Source organism: Alternaria alternata (genome assembly GCF_001642055.1).
Source record: "Alternaria alternata strain SRC1lrK2f unplaced genomic scaffold CC77scaffold_25, whole genome shotgun sequence".
In the NCBI taxonomy this organism is placed as follows: Eukaryota; Fungi; Ascomycota; class Dothideomycetes; order Pleosporales; family Pleosporaceae; genus Alternaria; species Alternaria alternata.
In genome coordinates, this window is record NW_017306214.1 from 439,842 (window position 1) to 459,528 (window position 19,687).

Below are 19,687 nucleotides of genomic sequence, written 5' to 3' on the forward strand. Positions count from 1 at the left end.
CTATTGTGCTTCAATATCCCTATCAGGAACAGATCTTCGCTTGGCCACGAGCTATCATCTCGAGTTGTTACACCGACAAGCTGAATCTCTGAACCCACCTGAGAAATTCGTTCCGAATGGCAATACAGCACGGAGAGCCTACCACTGTTGCTCCACCACCTTTCTGACGCTGGCATCATGCTATTGTCTCTTCACCGACCCCTTTCGCTGCTCCAACTCGTATGCATGTGACCGGGAATATGTCCCGCCATGGATCGCATGCACACGCCACAGGCGTCATTTATTCACTAAGAGCGCTGCACGCAAGCCAGAGATGAGGGGTATCTCAACAAAGGCAATGTCAAAACGCACCATAGGCATAGACCTACATCGAATCACGATATCAAACCTAGTGCTGTTCGAATGAGCGTAGCGGGATTCTCCATGTTTTCTGAAGACCCACTTCAGCCCCATCCTTGCTGCTGTTGTAATATGGTATAAATTTCGCTCCTGCTTAGACGGCGAGGCGAGCGGAAGCACTTTCCATTGGGTTACACAACAGTGTGACAAGCTCGATAAACAAATCCCCTGAATGTAGAAATTATTTCTAGCACCAATCTCTTCCCATTTCCACTCCAGTTACGTCGCTACTTTCCACAAACTCTCTCCTCATATACGTACGCAGGCATGTTTGCTCCAAAGACCATAGCCAGGAGCCAGCCTTTCCGACCAGGCTTTAGCCACATAACGCGGTTACTATCGCACTGCAGAACCCAGTCGACCTTAGCAGTCCAGAAGCCCTACTGGAACCATATACAGCCTTGGAAGGATGTCTCCAATGATGAGTTCATATCCTACCGGTGGCAGGTACGTTCACCGCCAACCTTGTTCTACTACGACCATACACAGCTTATTCTGATGCTGATTGTCACAGCTTCGCAATACCGTATCCGACAAGCACAAGCTTTACCAGTTTCTCAATGCTGCCTTGCCTGACAAACTAGTCCGCTCGCAGCATTCTCAATTTCAAAAGATTCGTACCAAGGATCACTTCATCGAGGACGCTGTATGTGACTTTAGAGCTGGCCTTACCTCGTACATATGTCGATGTTGACCTATGTACAGATCGAAGCCATCAAGTTGGCGCCCATGGCTATCCGTCTAACACCACATGTACTCTCATTAGTTGATTGGGAAAATGCTGTGGATGATCCCATCCGGAGGCAGTTTCTTCCTCTCCGAAGTGGCATAATCCCCGATCACAAGAACATGGAACTGGACTCTTTACACGAAGAAGCAGACAGTCCTGTACCTGGCCTAGTGCATCGATACCCCGGAAGAGCCTTGTTCTTGGCCACATCGATTTGTCCTGTATACTGTCGCTTCTGCACACGTTCCTATGCAGTCGGCGGAAACACAGACACTGTATCGAAGAAACCCCAGAAGCCGAGCCGGAAGCGATGGGAAGTAGTATTCGAGCATATCGCCAACGACAACTCTCTCGAAGATATTGTTGTTTCCGGAGGTGACGCCTATTTCTTACAACCTGAGCATATTGAAGAGATTGGCGAGAGGCTTCTCAACATTCCACATATCAAGCGAGTCCGATTCGCTTCAAAGGGGCTTGCTGTGGCCCCTGGTCGAATACTCGACAACTCTGATCCGTGGGTTGACAGCTTGATCAAAGTGTCCAACAAAGGGCGAGAGTGAGTCTGGCAGTTATCACCCTGAGTATGACGTTTACTGACAGCAACCATCAGCATGGGGAAGCAAGTATGTCTCCATACCCACATCAACCACGCGAATGAGATCACGTGGATAACGGAGTTGGCCGCGAACAAGCTCTTCAAGCATGGCGTCATTGTTCGCAATCAGGCTGTCTTGTTGAAAGGTGTTAACGATGACTTTGAGGCGCTCTCGGATCTTATCAAGAAGCTCTCAAACGTCAACATACAGCCATACTACATCTATCAATGTGACATGGTACAGGGCATCGAAGACCTCCGGACGCCTCTCAGCAAGATCATCACACTGGACAAAGAACTTCGAGGAACCCTGTCCGGGTTCATGATGCCATCGTTTGTCATTGACCTCCCTGGAGGCGGTGGAAAACGTCTTGTTTCCACCTATGAGACGTACGAGGACGGTGTTGCCGAGTACAAGGCGCCTGGTCTTCCAGGTACCAAAGGCACGAGGACATACACTTACTTTGATCCGAAGCCTGTAGAGTCATCGGTGCTAGAGGAATTCCGACAAGACCAGTTCCAGGCCCTCGAGAGAGGCGAAACGCTCGAACAGTTCTTTGCTCAGTCACCTGATCCACCAATTCCCACTGGACCGATGTTGCCTACACCGGAAGAACCCCTCCAGCCATACCCAGGAATGATGGTGGCACGACCCAAGCACTGGGTACCTGGAGCGGAGGTGCAGTCAGCATACGCCCGGTCTCACGACATCTAGCTACTATGGTCATTAATAGGAGCGCCTCGAATGATACGAATCCACCACATCCTAACCACCAAAAGTCATTTACAACGTCAAAAGCGGGACGCCTTCGAACTTAGATATACATCAACGACGAGACGGCCAAACTTCATTCATGGCCGCTATCCAAGATCGTTCCTGGGTCCAATCCGACCTCGAACTTGGCTGACGGTCTTCTGCCACTTTATCAAGTCCAATTCTACTTCGCTGTATTATCCATCCTTCCAAAGTCCCTTTACCACTCGTTTCGTATACGATTACCATGCATCAGGCAATGCACAAAAGTTCGGATACGTATTCAGCAATTATATCCTTTGTTTTTCTCCTACCATCGGATTACCAATGTTTCGCCTACAATGGCGTCACGAGAACATCATAAATATGGTTTCAAAACGTTTCGGTTGTAAGATAAATGTTTATCAATGAATATTTGCAAGTTATAATCACTGCGTGTTCAAAGACTTATCGAGAGGAGCTGCAGATTGCGGTAGTAGCATGCGTAGGCTCAGAAGTAAAACACTATAATTGAAGTCGATAAAACACCAATGTACGAGCAGCTAAAATCCTCAAGCATATTTGCGCTATGATAGACAAACTTCAACGCTTCCGGAGTTGATCATTATACGTCTTCGTTGGGGTTTGTGAGAAGTAATCTCTACTCTTACTGATTAGTTGTATCGATAAAAGATCTCTACTTCCTCAGATCATCCGACAGTCCCTTTGCCAGAGAAGCCGCCGTCTTCAGTCCTGTTCCTGGCCTGACTTCACCGACCCACATACTCTCCGCGTCACCATCGATACCTTTCCTTGCCTTTTCGAAAGACTCCTCGATCTTGCTTCTCAAGCCGCCTTCCTCATCAATGCCTGTGTCTTTGCCCCAAAGCTCCAAAGCTCTCTCCATGTCGCCACAGGCAAAGATGTATTCACCCAAAGCCATATGTACAGTACCCAGCGCATACCACGTCTGTGCCTTTTCGCGATCGGTGAAGAAGGTGGGTTTGTTCGGCGGAATGAGCTCGACAGGAAGCGAGTGGAACCAAGGATTCGACGCCGGAGACGGAGAATCCTGTGCCAGACTCAGCGCTTTCGAGGCCGAAGTCTCTGCCAGCAGAAGATCGCGCGCCGCCTTCCTAATCTCCTCCGTCGGATTCTGTGTCCTTAACCAATGCTTACTGGTCGTAAGACCCCTCAGCGGAATAGATAAACTGATACCCAACCCAAGTTCCGTCCGCCAGCGCAGTCGTTGAATGGACTTGTTGAAGTCATCTTCCTGCGAATGCAGCGTCTCAGCATGCGTCAAGTACCCATACGTCAACGCAATGATAGTAGCGTGCGCATACTCATTCGCCAACTGATACTTCTCCTTCTCCCTAGCCTCATCCGCCAAATCACATAACTCTGTCACACTCTGCAGATAGCCGTCTGCCGTGAAGCTCTCGTACATCATATTGTTCTGCAGGCCCTCCGCATACCGAGGTAAGAGGTTCTTGCCATCAACTTCCACCTTGCCGAACCCACTCAACAAACGGAAAAGCTCCAATAGATCCCCCTGTAGCTTTGATACAGGGAAACTGTATGTGTTCACAACATTTAGGAAGAGACTGCGACCTTGTGCCCACGTCTTCGTCGCTCTGCTCGCTTGATCCAAGAAATTGATCAATCGAGGCAAATACTGAGCGGGGAACATAACTGAAGCACGTTTCTGACTGCTGTTCTTCTCCACGAGAACAACTTCGAGGGCATGGCGTGTAGCCTTTTCGACTAGTTCGCCCTTGGATGTTGAGAAGAGTAGGCCCGAGTCTTCGAGTAGTGTCTTTGCATGTCGTGCGTCGCTTGTGTAAACATCTAATCGTACCCAGAGGTTCTTCTCGTAGAAGTAGGAGAGGGCATCCTTGCTTATCTCTTTGTTGATAGTAAAGAGAGCGGTATTGACTGGGAAAGGGCTGCGCGAGGCTGAGAAGGATAAGATGCCATCTTCTTTGGAGATGGTGTGGGTGTAGGAGACGTTTGGCTTGCCAAGGTTGACAAGTTCGGCGTCGAGACAGTGCTTGTAGATGTTGTTGCGGACGGACGGAGGAAGGTCTGTGAGCCCGAGAGGTCGCTTACGCGCTGTTTGGTTGATTGACGCCGCTTTCATCTTGGCTTCAAGACTACTCGCCGTGGCTTCCATTGAGTCGCGTTTCTCCGCCGGCATTGGGGCCGCGGTTGCCATGGTCGGAGTTGGGCGGTTGAAACTGCTTCAAATCGTGTCAGCAGGCTTGATTCAGCTTTTGTCAGGTTTTGTAACAGACTCCTGGGATAGCTTTACTTTTGCTTTTGTAACTTGTTCGTTCGTTCCTATCCTCGTAATAAAATGTAATTGATGTTGGTGGTATTGCTGGCAAGCTTCAGGCAGCTCTAGAATTCGACAGGGTCAAGTTTCAGCTCAACGCGACCAAGAAGAAGCAATCAATTAGCATGGATGAACAGCTCTACTCATCCAAGCAAGCATGAGCTCCATTGCGGGGTTTTATAGCTATCCCCAGCTGCAGAGGGGTGCCTGTCATCAAGTGCGGGGAAGCAAGGATACATGTGGGTATCAACAGCACGCGTGCATGCGGATCCGAACGCGTTCCGCTCATTCTCATAAGGTTCTTGGCTATATAACTACACAGCTAAAGTACATCCGTAGTGCTGATTGTACGCGCACGTGAAAGGTGCGGGGAACCTTCTAGTCCCTCCAATCGGCCGCCAGGTCACCTCCGCAGGGTTGAGCCTCATCATTAGGTACATATCCGACCGATCTACTCTACAAAGGCTGTAAACGCCTTGAGCTGCTTAGTAGCCTTGAACTCTAACTCTACACCTGGCGCGACGAAGAAAATGTAACCTGCGCTCAGCTTGTATTCCTTGCCGTTGCCCTTCATGGTACCCTCGCCTTCTGTTACGATCATGACACTGGGTCCGCCAAGCGACCGGATGGCCTCGGAGTCACCATCGCCCACGGTTGTAGCCAGCATGCTGAACTCGCTTAGAGGAGGCGCGTAGAGTTGCGTCTTGCCGTTTTTGCTTCCATCGAAAGGTTTCGCTGGTAGGATAGCCTCCTTGGCATCATGTGGTGTGAAGGTCAAAGAAGAGCAGAACATGTCGACGTTGTCACGGTCAGCACGCGGGCAGAAGCCGGTGTTCAAAACGTTGTTCGATCGGGCCATGCACTCGATGATATCACCGGAGAGATATGCGTGAATGCCGTCGGCGGGGATGTAGATGCTGTCACCAGCCTTGAGCTGGAGATAGTTCATGGTGACGAGGGCAACAAGAGTTCCGTTGTCCGCCTTGTCGTACTGCTCAGCCAAACGTGGAATCATGTTGGGGATATAGCTGAATTCGCCAAATTGCTCCTTGGGAATCTTCATCAGCGCGTCGTTGGTCTTGCGTACGGCATCCTCAGAGGCCAAGAGCATTTCCCTGACAACGTGCTTTAGAGTCTGATCATCGAACTCGGGCTTCTTGACCTCTGGAAGGAAAGGTTGAAGAGGTGGCAGCTGCATCAGTCGCTCGATGTCTTTGAGTTGCTTGAAGCCGCAGAAAGCTTCAAAGTCGCCCAGAGCCAACGCGATCTCTGGCTTGTGGTTTGGGTCTGTAAATTGATCTGGGTTCTTTGCATGCAGCTTCGAAGCCAAATCCTTGTTCTATAATTGTGTTAACGATAGGAATGGTGATGTAGAAACGAAACGTACTGGATGCAATTGCAGTGGTAGGGCCTTTGCTATTGACAGGACCTTGGGTAGGTATGGCAGCTTTGTGTGGTTGAACTTGTCGGCAGTCTTCTTTCCAACAAGCTCATCAGGATGCCTGTCGAGCACCTTTTGAAGATCCTCGCCGGTCTCTAGGACATATGAAGGCAATTCAGGATATGTGCCCATCCACCTGTGGAATGTTAGATGGCATTCGGTCATATCGTCAGAAAACTTACATCTCAGCATAGCTTGTGTTCTCATCAAGCTTGAAGTCTGTGCCTGGAGTCTTCTCGCACAAGGTCGCAGCGAGCGACTTCGAGCCTTGTTTCCCCCAGGGGTACTGGTTGCAGTCGCATTTCAGTTGCATAACCTTCTCAACCATGATTGCGGTTTGTTGTGTATTGGTGGATTAGATGGATTAGGATGAAGTGTAATTAGAGTTATGACTCGTGAGTTGGAAATGGATGTGAATAGATGCTGGGAAGATGGCGATCTTTCGCACTTTTCATATGGGTTTTGTCCCTTTACTGTGACAGGTAGCCGACGTCATAGCGGGTAACGCAGAAGTAGCTGCAAAGCTATGAGCGTCTGATATTAGCAAGCAAGCGTCACATCGCAGATTGATAAGAATATTGCTTGGCAACTGTACCGAGCTTCCGCTTTAGCTGCGGGTCTCTCAGCTGGACTTTTCCATCACTCGAGGTGTTGATACAGAAGTTCACGACTCTTGGCATGTGTGCCTTGAAGACGTCGTGGTAATCACGCTCTACGTTATGTATCAGCATACCCAATAAGTGTACCTGTTTTCCAATTCTATAGAATTCGAGCAATGCTTGTTCCGCGCAGCGCATACATGGTCAACTCGTCGCGGGTGAAAGTCGGCGAATACGAGCGTCTTCGCAACGAGGCCAACCAGCGTCAGCTTCTGGATCCCGTATCGACCGACTCCGCTTAGCAGTCGCGAGTACCAAGGCCGTAATGTGTCTATTTCTGAGACGATTGTTAGGCTGACGATGCTGTTGTATGCGATAGGTTGACGATGCCGGGCTCGAAACGGAGTTAGGGCAACGTGGAGGAGTTGCACCATGTGCAAGCGTGGCGTTGAGCAGTAGTGCTAACAAGGCCAGAAGCATCAACAATTGACAAGTAGGTCGATTGCCGACTGTCAAAAGGTACATGGCTGCTCATGGGAGCGCGACTGCGCATTCTCAGTGCCCCCTGCCTGCGGCCGCTAAGGCAAGGTCCCTCCTGCCAAGGCCTCCAGGGCTATCGTATCGCATCCCATGTCGTCGCGTGTACTTTAGGAATTTCGTCCCTTTCTGCGACCGCACAGCAGCCCCCGTCTCTCAGCTGTGCCTTATCCTATTGCATAGGCTGCTGAACCGTGTTCCCGTCAGCAATGTTGTCGTAACGATTTCGACGCCATATCCCTTCTACTTCTTCAACTTCACGATCTACACGTCGCATCTCCCGCTTCGCTTCACCCAACCGCAATTGCGATCACTAGTGATCTCCCCGACCACGGACGCTTATCACACACCATGCATTTCGCCATGCCCCCGAGGAAGACATCGCGACCACCGCCATATGCAGCCCGCAACCAGAGCGGTGGAATTGCGCTACCGCCTGCGCTCAAGAACCTCCTACGAAGCAGGGCAGGACGATTGATTGTCGGCGGCATACTGGGCTTCTTTGTCCTGATATGGATGCTGAGTGGCAGCGGCGGGACTAGCAGGGCCAAGTCTAAAGTTGGAGGTTGGACAGCAGCAAATATCCCAAAGCCGAACATCGGAAGCGGACCGCCTGTGGTGGTGGTGACGGTTATAGACCCCAAAGCCGATCCAGTATGGATGCAAAAAATCAAGAGCAATAGGGAGGAATACGCCAAACGACACGGTACGTCATGAGCCTCTGCAACACACATCGCATTAGATCCCTACTCACAACCACTCCCAGGCTACCTAACCTTCTTCCCCACCAACGACCAATACCCCATCTCCAACTCGCCTGCCTCCTGGTCGCGCGTCCCCGGCATCCGCCACGCCATGACCCTCTATCCCACCTCAACCTTTTTCTGGTACCTCGACTCCAGCGCCCTCATCATGAACACTGCTCTCCCCATCCACACCCACCTGCTCACTCCCGCTAAACTCGAAACCCACATGATTACCAACGCACCCGTCGTGCCACCAGACAGCGTCATCAAGACCTTTGGCAACCTCAAAGGCGACAGAATAGATTTCGTCGTTACACAGGACAAAGATGGACTGGCGCCGAGTAGCTTTGTTGTGAGGAACGGGGAGTGGGCAAAGTTCTTCTTGGATGCTTGGTTTGATCCTATTTACCGAAGTTACAACTTTCAGAAGGCCGAAAGTCATGCTTTGGAGCATATTGTCCAGTGAGTTTTATCCTTCTATATCCACGTTCGAAGAATGGGCTGCGTAACGTTACAAGGACATGATCGCTGACTGTCAAACCTTTAGATGGCATGGAACCATCCTTGCTAAACTAGCCATGGTACCACAGAACCTCCTCAATGCCTACGCGACCGGACCCGCGGCTGAGAAAGATGGTCAGTACAAGGACGGAGATCTTGTAGCAAACTTCCCTGGCTGCGACAAAGACGGCAAGACTTGCGCAAAGGAACAAGAAGCATTTTGGGCTGTTCTTGAGCAGGGCAAGAACTAGAAGCAAAGTGCATAGGAATATTGCTTCGAAAGATTGGTCGCCTTCTGATAGGGAACACTTTGCAACGCAAGAAGAACAGGTAGAGGTTTGGAGTAGATTTGTATTGGAAAGGTAAAGATCGATGTTGGAGTATGGCGTACGAACTTGCACTGTCCCGAGGACCAGAGATGCTGATTCTACGCATCATGGAATCATGTTGCGTGGAACATGATTAACATTAAACGTTGAAAAGTACAACTATAGTTTGTCGTAAAACGTGTCATGACATCTTGTACATAGCTAATCTACATGTTGTTTGAGCAACAAAGTCTTCCTACTCAGCGCCCTTTGGTTTCCTCTGCTTCTTAACACTGACCATGCTTCTTCTCGGCCTAACCTTCCTATCCCTACTAGCCACATACTTGGGTCCACTGACCATGCTCGCACACATCGGTCTCCTCTGTCCCACAAACTTGCCCAGCGGACTGAACACCTCCACTTCAGGGTAATCCTCCTCCCACTCCGCCATCCGATCCTTCATATGGTCGTCGTAGAACTCTTCCTCGAGCACCTCTTCCGGGTCTCTCCCTTCTTCCTCTGCCCTCGCAATCGCAGCGAACTTTCGATTCTTCCGCTCTTCTTCCTCCTTGAGACGCGTGACACGGTCGAACTTGGCTTGGTTGGGATCTTTCTTGACAAGACCAGAGGGTTTCCAGCCTTGCGGTCTGCGGGTTTGCGCTGAGACTTCTATCCATCCTACACCCTCTACCAAGATGTCTGTGCTCCATACACGGAAGGGCAGGTTCTCAGGTTTCATCTTACCGGCCATGGGCGAAGTGACGGGACCAGCAAGTTTCTTGGTAGCGTCCCATTTGAGCTGAAATCTACCGGCGGAATTCATTTTAGAGCCTACATTGGGGGCGAGTATAGGCGGAACTTGGAGCTGGCGGTCTGAAGTTTGCGCTTGATAGTCTACAGCTTTTTCTGTGCGGGTTACGTGGGGGTGGATTGGTACGAAGGGATGGACGAGGAAGACTAGGTCGGGGGTGACGGGTGTGATGCGGATCAATCCACCGCCGAGGATGAGAGATTGTCCTGGTTTGATGGTGTAGCGTTCGGAATTTATGCGGTTCTTCATTACAAGGTCATCGTGTGCGGTGGGTTGGACGAATGTCTCTAGGCCTGGTGTTGTGCGTGCAAGACCGGGGAGATCGATGAGCTCGCCTCTGTTGTTGCCAAATGGAATGCGGATTGGAGACGCTGTTGTTCCGGGGAGAGAGGAGGCAATTGGAAGGACAGGGTAGGGGGTGTATGGCTGCGGTGGTGGGAGGAGCGCGTCAGGATCGAGTTCGTCCTCTTCGAGGTGGTCCTCAACTTCTTCAGGAGGCTGATGCAGATGTTCTTGAGGTTTGTTTTTCAGACGTTCCGTCTCAGCGTCTTCTTCGGCAAGCTGCTGATACACCTGCGTGAGCTCATCCAGTGTCTTTGCGTTGTTGATCATTGTCTCACGCTCGGCTGCGCTCCGGATCTTGCGCACGTCTTGGTAGTCTGCTCCTCGTCCTTTGGGAAAGACGGCTTCGAAGAGGTTTGACTTTCCCACGTTGACCTTGCCAACCATCCATCCCGCGCCTCCACGCTCCCAAATATCTTCCTTGACCTGTTTGGTCCACCACCCCCGCTTTGCGCTCACAAGTCGCACGTTACCCAACCGCGCATTCGCATTTTGTCGTCCTAGCGCATCTCGAAGCACGTCTCGGACATATGGCATTAAGACATCGACTTGCTCCTTTTTCGGCGCTAACAAGTCAGCTCTTGTGATGATGAAGCTGACCTCTGCAATGCGGTCATTGGCCACCCATCCCTTGTGCTTTGCTCGTCTGTTCTGTGTTCGAAGTTTGGGTATTCGCAGGGACGATTGGAGGTTGGGTACGATGGAAAGCGGGAAATCGGCGGCATCAACGACATGGTAGATGTGATTGCGGCGATGGGGCGACTCTGCGATTGTCTGCTGTATAGAGTCGACGGTCGGGTGGTGTATAGGCGATCCTACGCGGTGATGGAGGAGCTTGTGGCATCGGTCGCATACAGGCGTAGCAGGCGGTTCATTGTCTTCTGGTGTCTCGGAGTTCTGGTCTTGAAGCCCCAATTCTCCCAGCAACTCGGGATTTACATTTTTGAGCGCCTTGGTATAGATGTCGTCCTCGGCAGTCGCCTCTTTGGGCCTGTTTGGAACCCAGTCCAAATATTCCCGTACCACATTCCTATCGACATCATAATACCCAGCCTCCTTCCTGTCGTATATCTGACTCGGCGCACCGCATCCCGGGCATGCTCGTGGCAGTTGCCTTTGAGTTGAGGATGCCTGTGTTGGAGGATGTCTAGGGGGATTTTGGCTGTTGTCGGCGGGAGGGGTAGTGGCGTTTATTTGTTCTTGAGGTGTAACAAGAGTCGAGTATGCTTTTGGAGTTGGATGCTCCGGGACCCGGCGGCGAGGTGCGATTATGGGCGCTCTGAGCAATGCGGGACAGAGGAACAGTGGTATCGAGGCTTCATGGTTCAGCAGCGTCCTGACTTGCCTTAGAGCTGGTCGCATACTGTGAGAGAAGTCTGGGCACTTCGGAAGAATGTACGTTTCAATAGTGAAAGGACGCAATTGTCCCCCACGCAACGCGACGCGCGCATTTGCCATGAAAATTAGTTAACGGGCGTCGGAGTTAGCAGGGATGTCTGGCCTAAGCGAATCGGAGGGACTGTGCCTCGGCGAGTCATAGCAGCTCGCGCCCGCGCAACGGGGAGTTTATTACTTTTCTGGGGTATTTCACACTCAGACCACCCGCTTCAATAGCTTACACTGTGCCCGCGAAGCTCTATAACCCCTCTCTCTTCCACCCATCCTCGCTGCCAATTCCCCCTTCCACCCCACACACAACCACAACATGCTCGCGTCATCAAGAACGGCGCTACGCCAGGCGGCGACTAAGCAGCTGTCTCTCAGGACCAGCGTCCGAGCTGTCTCCGCTTGGTCGCAGGTACCGCAGGGTCCTCCAGTAAGTGGCAAAAGCAATTGGGCCCAAGTCGTCTTTCGCAAGTGCTAACAACATATCCCAGGATGTAAGTATAGCTTCTGAGAGAAACATCAGACAATAGCTCACCGCCCCTCCTCAGGCCATTCTGGGTATCACCGAAGCCTTCAAGGCTGACAGCAACCCTAAGAAGATCAACTTGGGTCGGTACACACATTGTGACATGAGCACAAGGAAGGCACGACTGACAGACATGCGCAGGTGTTGGCGCCTACCGCGATGACAAGGGCAAGCCCTACGTTCTGCCATCCGTGAGGGAGGCAGAGGAGAAAATCATCAAGTCAAACCTTGACAAGGAGTACGCCGGCATCACCGGTGTACCCAACTTCACCAAGGCTGCCCTCAGGCTCGCGTACGGCGAGGACTCAGCTCCTCTCAACCAGGACGGCATCGCCGTCACCCAGACCATCTCCGGTACCGGTGCCCTCCGCATTGGCGGTGCCTTCCTCGAGCGCCACTACCCCGGTGCGAAGACCATCTACATTCCCACCCCATCATGGGCCAACCACAATGCTGTCTTCAAGGATTCTGGTTTGAAAGTCGAGAAGTACCGCTACTACAACAAGGACACCATTGGCCTCGACTTCGAGGGAATGGTTGCCGACATCAAGGCCATGCCCAAGAACAGCATTGTCCTGCTCCACGCCTGTGCCCACAACCCTACTGGTGTAGACCCTACCGAGGAGCAGTGGCTTGAGATTGCTGAGGCTGTCAAGGCTGGTGACCACTTCCCCTTCTTCGACATGGCTTACCAGGGCTTCGCCAGTGGTGACACTACCAAGGATGCCTTCGCCCTCCGTCACTTCATCAAGGAGGGTCTCCGCCCTGTCCTTGCTCAGTCCTTCGCCAAGAACATGGGTCTCTACGGCGAGCGTGTTGGTGCCTTCTCCGTCGTCTGCGAGTCCGCCGAGGAGAAGAAGCGTGTTGACTCTCAGATCAAGATTCTTGTCCGCCCACTATACTCTAACCCGCCAGTTCACGGTGCCCGTATCGCGTCTGAGATCCTGAACGACCCTTCTCTCAACAAGCAATGGCTTGGTGAGGTCAAGGGCATGGCTGACCGCATCATTACCATGCGTGCCCTTCTCAAGGAGAACCTCGAGAAGCTCGGCAGCAAGCACGACTGGAGCCACATCACCTCGCAAATTGGCATGTTCGCGTACACTGGTCTGACAGCTGAGCAGATGGACAAGTTGGCAAAGGAGGTAGGTTTATATCCTGCAACAATCTTGAACTTTACGCTAATCGCGAGAACAGCACTCCGTCTATGCCACCAAGGACGGCCGTATCTCGGTTGCGGGTATTACCAGCGAGAACGTCGGCCGCCTCGCCGAGGCCATCTACAAGGTCAAGGGTTAGAGTCATCATGACATTGTTCCACTTCCTTCCGTGAATCAGCGATCCTCGGTATGGCATAGCTTGACGCCAGCATTGTACCATACAGACAGCATCAGCGGCTAGATTATACAGTATCAAATTCTACGAGAGTCTACGAGAAATGAAACGGCTCACGATCCCCTCATCCTCGTCACCATATCTTCTCTTGTGTTCTCGGATCGAGGTATCTGATTCGTTCAAAATGGTTGATGCTACCATCCTTAACCGAAGTTTTTCCAGCTTTGACATCACCCACTAAATCCCCACACCCCACGAGTCGTTGGTCATTCCGTCGTGAAACCATCGATGATGTGTAGATCTTTACTTGATGTGGTATCGCCTGTACCTCGTACTACAACGACGCTAGTTCCCGCGCGCTGGGACGCCTTCATCGCGAAAGGCCAAAAGCATACGTACCGGACCGGTTTCGCTGGCTTGCATATGCGGCATCCCCAAAAGGTCGTCACCCCTCTACATGCGGAGCAGAGTCGGTTCTTGTCGCGCACATCCCTCCAAGAACCGAGCCTTGCGTTCTCCATTATTCAGTAAGCTGTTCCGGTACCGCACACCGCATCGTTCAGCAAGTGTCCTCACCGATAGAACCACCACGCTAATCACTCCGCTCGGTTACCCTGCAGCTGCGATCCGCAAGTTCCTCGTCCTGCACGTCTGAATCACAGGCGCTGATCCTGGGCGCCTCCATGTAGTGTTGCTTCCGTCATCCGTACCCCCTGCACGAGCAACAGGAAAGTATCGACGCCTTGCAGCTCGGAGGAGGCCGGATGAACGAGTATGATTCACGCGTGCAGGTTCCTGCAAGAAAAGAAGTCAGGGTCCATGGAGCATGCCTGTTGGTGGGTTTGGTACCCGGACCTATGGCGTTTGTTCGCATAGGCGGATCCGTGTGCTGGCAACGACTGTGATTATTTTGATAGGATAGCTACATGGCAATTGTGAAGCGCGCAACGTGCGAAATTCAACGGTGACCCATCGACGTATTTGTGTGCGGTTAATGTTGCTAGGTTGGGCTAGCAGATGAAGTTCCAGGGTCCGGGTAAGTATGCACGATGACGATGGCTGGTGAAGTGACGTCGTTGCTCTCACGACGAAAACCAACCCTCGTCTTTCTTTATATTCGTACGCTGGCACCCCGCCCTGACCCTTCCAACAGCGGGCAATAGCAATTTTCCGAACGCTTCCAGGCCTTCTTGGCACACTGTCAAGTTGCCGTCTCTATTTTCCAACCTTTTGCGCACAACGATTGCATGCGCTGCCGACGGGACAAAGCGGTGCGAGCGAGGGTCTCTGCTAGCTCCATCAGCCGCAGAGGACACCATGGAGCGGGCAACCTGCCAGGTCAGAGGCCTGACTCCACACGACATGGGCGCGTTACATTACTTTTGGCCGGACAGCCGATGAGATCGATAGGGGTCATGGTCGCCAGTCAGCCGTTGGCAGAGGGTAGAGTTGGGCTTTGTGATAGGCGATCAACGGCGAGTGAAGGCTGCCGATTGACGTCGAGGTATCCACCCACATATAGCGAAAGCCTTATTTCTGTGCTCATCATTCCGTGCCCCCCCTCTTTTGCGGTGATGCAAGCATCGCCATTCTGACTTCTAGAACACGGCCGACTGTATATGAGCAACGTGCCCGTGACCATCACTGCCGCTAAATTGCTTTCTTCTTATCTCACCGACTCGACGTGTCGTCCCAATCTACCGCGAACAGCATAGCTGCAGTCGCTTCTCTCGGCAACCGATCCGTGGAGGCTTTAGCAACCTAAACGAGCAGAGGGGTTGACTAAACTAAGGCCTCTGTACGTAGTAGTTCGGCAGACAATAACAGTCACACTCGCATTTTCCCCCCTTGCCCTGCGTCCGTAACCACTCTTCTCTGCAGAAGACGACAACTCTAATAACGGCGCTCACAGCAACAACGGGCCGACCCTTTCGTCATTCACTAAGCTAGATCCAGCCACAGCCAGTGAATCGGACAGCCGCACGGTCCACTACTGAGGCGCGAAAAAATATCCGTCGCGCCCACGTCTTTGAAACGCTGCGACACCAGTACACGAAGGTGTCGACAGCATCACCTCGAGGTTGAAGAGGGCTTTCTGTTTCCCGGATTTGCAGTTCGGTCTTGTTCAAAATGTCGGTTACCGACGACAAGGTTCGTGTTGCCCCTCCATTACCTGCTTTGCTCCTGCCTGCGCCCCTCCATGTCCTGCAATTCTCCGCACGTGTCAACCCTCCTGCTGTACACATCGCAACACGCGCCTATAGCTTAACCGCCTAACCTAAGAAATTCACTACAGAGCGGCGACATCATGTCGATCCCTGGTGCGGAAGACCAAATCGACCCAGCCACCTTTGAGCAGATTCTCGAGATGGACGAGGATGAGGTCGAGCGCGAGTTCAGCAAAAGCATCGTCTACGACTTCTTTGGCCAGGCCGACCAGACCTTCAAGAAGATGGACAAGGAGCTGTGAGTGCCCCTAAGTCTGCCCGGACATCACCATGGCGTGCTTGCGCGCGCAATGCCGCCACATGGCGAATGCGATGGCTAACGCCACAACAGCGAGAAGAAGGAAGGCAAATACCTCAAGGAGCTTAGCGAGCTAGGTCACTTCCTCAAGGGCTCGTCCGCCACGCTCGGCCTCACCAAAGTCAAGGACTCGTGCGAGAAGATCCAACACTACGGCCAGCTCAAGGACGACGCAGGCTTAAAGGACATCACCGAGGAGAAGGCGCAGGAGAACCTGGCCAAGATTATCAAGCAGGCCAAGACAGAGTTCACCGACGTCAAGGAGATTCTGAAGGAGTTCTACCAAGACAAAGGCGACGACGAGGAGGAGGAAGAAGAGCCGCCCGCGAAGGCAAAGGCCTAGGGCGCAATTTAGCCAGAGCTACGGCGCGAGCAACCATCTCGCACTCGCCACGCTCAGCTGAAGGAGATGGCATCGTAGCAGCCAAGCCTCGGACCGTACGCTCCAACGAGCGACATTTGACTCCGGCTTCGCGCCCTACAACCACTCCTCAACCTTGACGAACTTTTTTCCTGTGCGACATGCCTCTCTCACGTTCCTCGGAACGCTTTTTGTGTACATGTCGTCATCGGGCCAGCGAGGAAATTACAGTACTCTACATAGCCTGTCCTCAATCTTCTCTATTCCCGTCTGATCGCATTGCATAGAATATGAATAAATGTTAACCGTTCCCTAAATTGCAGACATGTGCCATCCAGTGTTCCTCAGCCCTACCGGTGAAGGACCGAACGAGCGCCCAGCGGCGGGCGCATGTCACTCACCCCACCTTCGGGACCTACGTCACCTTTTGCACATGGCCTTTGCCGAACTTGGTACGGCGTGTGATAGGCTAACTTCCCAGACCCCAAGAAAAGTCAACACCATGAGTGGTTCCATCGTAAGGTCCTTTCTCGGTTCCGTTCTTGTAGCCTTGCCGGTCTGCCGTCTGTCATGTGCCGTTTAGTGAGGCGCGCCTGATTTTGCCCGCTTTCTCTTCCCTCGAACCGCTCGTTCAACCACTCTCGCTTTTGCACAACTTTTCTGACTTCTTATGCTCTTTGCGACCATTCTGCGTCAGGCTGCTTCTGGACCAATCAGTCGCGGCGCTACTATCACAACTGCTATCGCGCACTCCGCTACTCGCTACCAACGAAAGAACAGAGTCGCCCGTCATTCTCTACAGTCGACTCTAGCTCAATTTTCTCATACCGCATCCTATACTACATCACCAATCATGGGCAAGAAGAAGTCCAAAGGCGAATACAATGACTTCCTAGATGGCGAGAAGTTGCGCGACAACACCGAAATCAGAACGACATTGCAGGGCTTCGCAGCAAGAGATATTTCACCATCGCTCGGACAACAAAAGCATACAGGTAACAAGAACCAAACCAAAGGCGGAGCAAAGAAACCACAACTCACACACTTCTTGTGCCTACCCTTGGTCACCGATACGAGCAAACTTCAACTGCAAAAAGGACTGGAGAGATTCAAGGAAGATCTAGCAAATGATGGCCCGGTACCCACAAAGGCTGTCCGGCCAGTTGGCACGTTGCATCTAACGCTGGGAGTAATGAGTCTCTCTCCCCTAAAATTAGAAGAAGTGAAGCAAAATCTGCAAGACTTGGACCTACACATCCTCCTTCGCGACATCACCCATCGACGCGTGGCAGAGAAGGCTGCCGAATCTGGCGAAATAGCAGAAAACCTCAATGCAGCAGCCATGCCCGACACAGACGCTTTGACGATCAATCTCGGATCTTTGATTCCCATGCAAGCACCACATAAGACAAGCATTTTGTACGCAGAGCCTCAAGACCCATCACAGCGCTTACAGCCTTTCGCTGCGGCTTTGCGAGAACAATTCACGGAGAAGGGACTGCTAGTGGAGGATACTAGACCATTGAGATTACACGCAACGATAATGAACACAATCTACGCGAAGCCGAAGAAGCATGGAAGGGGGCGACCCAAGAGCCAAAGACTCAAAGATGGTTTGAAGCACGTGGAACACAAAGTCTCGCCCCACCACCACCACCACCACAACGGCGAAGACACTCAAAACACCTTAACCAACGACGTCAACCCAGAAGATGAAACTGCATCCACAGCAGGCTCTCTAGATGGCAATGAAGCCACCGCATCTCCCGATGCCTCGACAGCAGAAGCACCACGTCCAACCGGTGAAGGCCATGGCCCAGATGGCAAGAGCTGGATGCGCTTTGATGCTAGGAGTTTGATCGAGAAATACAAGGGGTTTATCTGGGCGGAAGGGGTTAGAGTGGATAGAGTTTGTATATGTAAGATGGGAGCGAAGAAAATCTGGAGTGGAGGGATAGAAGGGGAGGGTGAAGTGGTAGATGAGCAGTATGAGGTTGTTTGCGAAAAGGAAATCTTCTAGTGATGAAGGGTCAGATGGGATATATGTTTTGCAGTGCTGGTTCATGGTAGATTCGAGGAAGGAAGATGTGGTACTACGCTTGTTGAGGTAGACGATCAGGCACGTATCACTGAGATGCCTGGTTCTGGCTTAACACACCAGGGCGAGCGCATAGCGCCATACCTCACAATCATAGGCTTCGCAGTGTACTTGTTCCCTACGCTACAACGCTCTCGATCCTCCAATTTACCCATACCACCTTCACTCTCCACGTTGTAGCTTGCTGATTTCCGCTTCAATCCTTTCCGCCTCCTCAACCAAGCCTTTCTTCCTTTTCGCCAAATCCCTCATCCCCTTCTCGCCAGCCTTCCCGTACAACTCCAACTCTCGCCTTGCCAGTGCCTCCCGATCCCATAGCGCCCTCTTACCCCCACCCAATCCCTTCCTATACTCTTTCAGCGCATCCACAAATTCCGGTGGTGGAGGATGAAGTAGAGTATGGATCTTAGCCTGTAGACCAAGTAAGATGGCTTTCGTCTGGAGCAGTTCGGCGGATGATTTGGTGTGTCGGGCTAAGGCGCCTTGTTGGGTTTGCTCGAGGATTTTGATGCTGGTTGAGAGGAGGGTAGAGTGCGTGTTTAGTAGTGTTGTTAGAGTGTTTGTTAGATGCGTAGTTGCGGCCTGGAGGTCACTGGGCAGGGACTCTGTAGCGGAGTTTTCAAGAGTCTGGGCGGCATTTGCTAGTGAGGAAATTGGTGGCACGGATGATGGGGAGGCGATCATGCAGAGGTAGTCTGCTATGGTGACGAGTTGGGTTGATAGAGCAGAGGCGATGAGACCTATGTTTGAATGGAAGAAACCGATGTCGCTGGAGAGGATGTCTCGATCCGATGCTGAGATTTGACCATTCAATTGCGCAGTCACAATCTCTATAACCGCGTGGAGGTCTGGTGGGAGATCCGTAGCTTTTGATGGAAGGGTTGACAATGATGTTGTGAGGATTTGACTTGTATGCAAGGTTGTGAGGGCGGAGGTTAAGGTCTAGATTCCTGTCAGCATGAAAGAGTGACGCAAGGACACAGCATAACTACATGAGAGTAATGAAGTATGAAAAGACAGAAGGATAGAGTAGCTGTTGATAGCAGATCTGACGTAACTTTCATAAACAAATAAACGACAGAACACAGAATCATGCATTGAGTACCCCGAACAAAAGGAGACCGCAAAGATTGAGGACGAATCTCGAAATCTTGAATATGCGACATTGAGAGTATCATTACCTTTCGTATTTCATCATGCACGCGCTGCTTCTTCGTATCTCTCGTCGAGCCATTAGGGTTGAGCTTTCGGGTGCAAAGATCCTTGTACAAGATTTCAAAGTTAGGATTGCGTTGCAGCACTGTAGGATCGATAGGTGGAAGCATGATGGCTCCTGTACTTGCGCGGCGTGGCTTGAAGTTACAGCTAAGAGGGA

General features: G+C 51.8%; 9 protein-coding genes across 9 annotated transcripts; 5 read left to right on the forward strand and 4 right to left on the reverse strand.

Moving 5' to 3' along the window:
* Nucleotides 1–576: 576 nt before the first annotated feature.
* On the forward strand, nt 577–2,439 carry CC77DRAFT_999298 (kama family protein; the record flags this gene model as incomplete). The annotated part of the gene is made up of 4 exons (XM_018536561.1): nt 577–846; nt 914–1,045; nt 1,105–1,685; nt 1,740–2,439. The coding sequence occupies exons 1-4, from the start codon at nt 667–669 to the stop codon at nt 2,437–2,439; spliced, it is 1,593 nt and encodes a 530-aa protein (XP_018381013.1). The 5' UTR covers nt 577–666.
* A 554-nt stretch (nt 2,440–2,993) lies between these two features.
* CC77DRAFT_1024951 (hypothetical protein) lies at nt 2,994–4,893 on the reverse strand. The gene is made up of 2 exons (XM_018525973.1): nt 4,772–4,893; nt 2,994–4,700 (listed from the first exon to the last, which is right to left on the reverse strand). The coding sequence occupies exon 2, from the start codon at nt 4,598–4,600 to the stop codon at nt 3,155–3,157; it is 1,446 nt and encodes a 481-aa protein (XP_018381014.1). The 5' UTR covers nt 4,601–4,700; nt 4,772–4,893; the 3' UTR covers nt 2,994–3,154.
* A 353-nt stretch (nt 4,894–5,246) lies between these two features.
* Nucleotides 5,247–6,564, reverse strand: CC77DRAFT_1066075 (mannose-6-phosphate isomerase; the record flags this gene model as incomplete). Its single annotated transcript, XM_018528867.1, has 3 exons — nt 5,247–6,134; nt 6,183–6,372; nt 6,419–6,564. The coding sequence occupies 3 exons, from the start codon at nt 6,562–6,564 to the stop codon at nt 5,247–5,249; spliced, it is 1,224 nt and encodes a 407-aa protein (XP_018381015.1).
* A 978-nt stretch (nt 6,565–7,542) lies between these two features.
* CC77DRAFT_452868 (alpha-1,6-mannosyltransferas-like protein subunit) lies at nt 7,543–9,027 on the forward strand. The gene is made up of 3 exons (XM_018531742.1): nt 7,543–8,078; nt 8,139–8,580; nt 8,666–9,027. Exons 1-3 carry the CDS (start codon nt 7,724–7,726, stop codon nt 8,868–8,870), a joined length of 1,002 nt encoding a protein of 333 aa, XP_018381016.1. The 5' UTR covers nt 7,543–7,723; the 3' UTR covers nt 8,871–9,027.
* Nucleotides 9,028–9,183: 156 nt separating this feature from the next.
* CC77DRAFT_1034935 (hypothetical protein) lies at nt 9,184–11,442 on the reverse strand (the record flags this gene model as incomplete). Its single annotated transcript, XM_018526907.1, has 1 exon — nt 9,184–11,442. One exon carries the CDS (start codon nt 11,440–11,442, stop codon nt 9,184–9,186), a length of 2,259 nt encoding a protein of 752 aa, XP_018381017.1.
* A 343-nt stretch (nt 11,443–11,785) lies between these two features.
* On the forward strand, nt 11,786–13,291 carry CC77DRAFT_1066078 (hypothetical protein; the record flags this gene model as incomplete). Its single annotated transcript, XM_018528868.1, has 4 exons — nt 11,786–11,896; nt 12,015–12,075; nt 12,134–13,137; nt 13,190–13,291. 4 exons carry the CDS (start codon nt 11,786–11,788, stop codon nt 13,289–13,291), a joined length of 1,278 nt encoding a protein of 425 aa, XP_018381018.1.
* A 2,330-nt stretch (nt 13,292–15,621) lies between these two features.
* On the forward strand, nt 15,622–16,534 carry CC77DRAFT_1024956 (phosphotransmitter protein-like protein Ypd1). Its single transcript, XM_018525974.1, has 2 exons — nt 15,622–15,793; nt 15,887–16,534. Exons 1-2 carry the CDS (start codon nt 15,636–15,638, stop codon nt 16,194–16,196), a joined length of 468 nt encoding a protein of 155 aa, XP_018381019.1. The 5' UTR covers nt 15,622–15,635; the 3' UTR covers nt 16,197–16,534.
* A 533-nt stretch (nt 16,535–17,067) lies between these two features.
* On the forward strand, nt 17,068–18,234 carry CC77DRAFT_999316 (hypothetical protein; the record flags this gene model as incomplete). The annotated part of the gene is made up of 1 exon (XM_018536562.1): nt 17,068–18,234. One exon carries the CDS (start codon nt 17,068–17,070, stop codon nt 18,232–18,234), a length of 1,167 nt encoding a protein of 388 aa, XP_018381020.1.
* Nucleotides 18,235–18,474: 240 nt separating this feature from the next.
* CC77DRAFT_946432 (hypothetical protein) lies at nt 18,475–19,637 on the reverse strand (the record flags this gene model as incomplete). Its single annotated transcript, XM_018535084.1, has 2 exons — nt 18,475–19,254; nt 19,494–19,637. 2 exons carry the CDS (start codon nt 19,635–19,637, stop codon nt 18,475–18,477), a joined length of 924 nt encoding a protein of 307 aa, XP_018381021.1.
* Nucleotides 19,638–19,687: the final 50 nt, after the last annotated feature.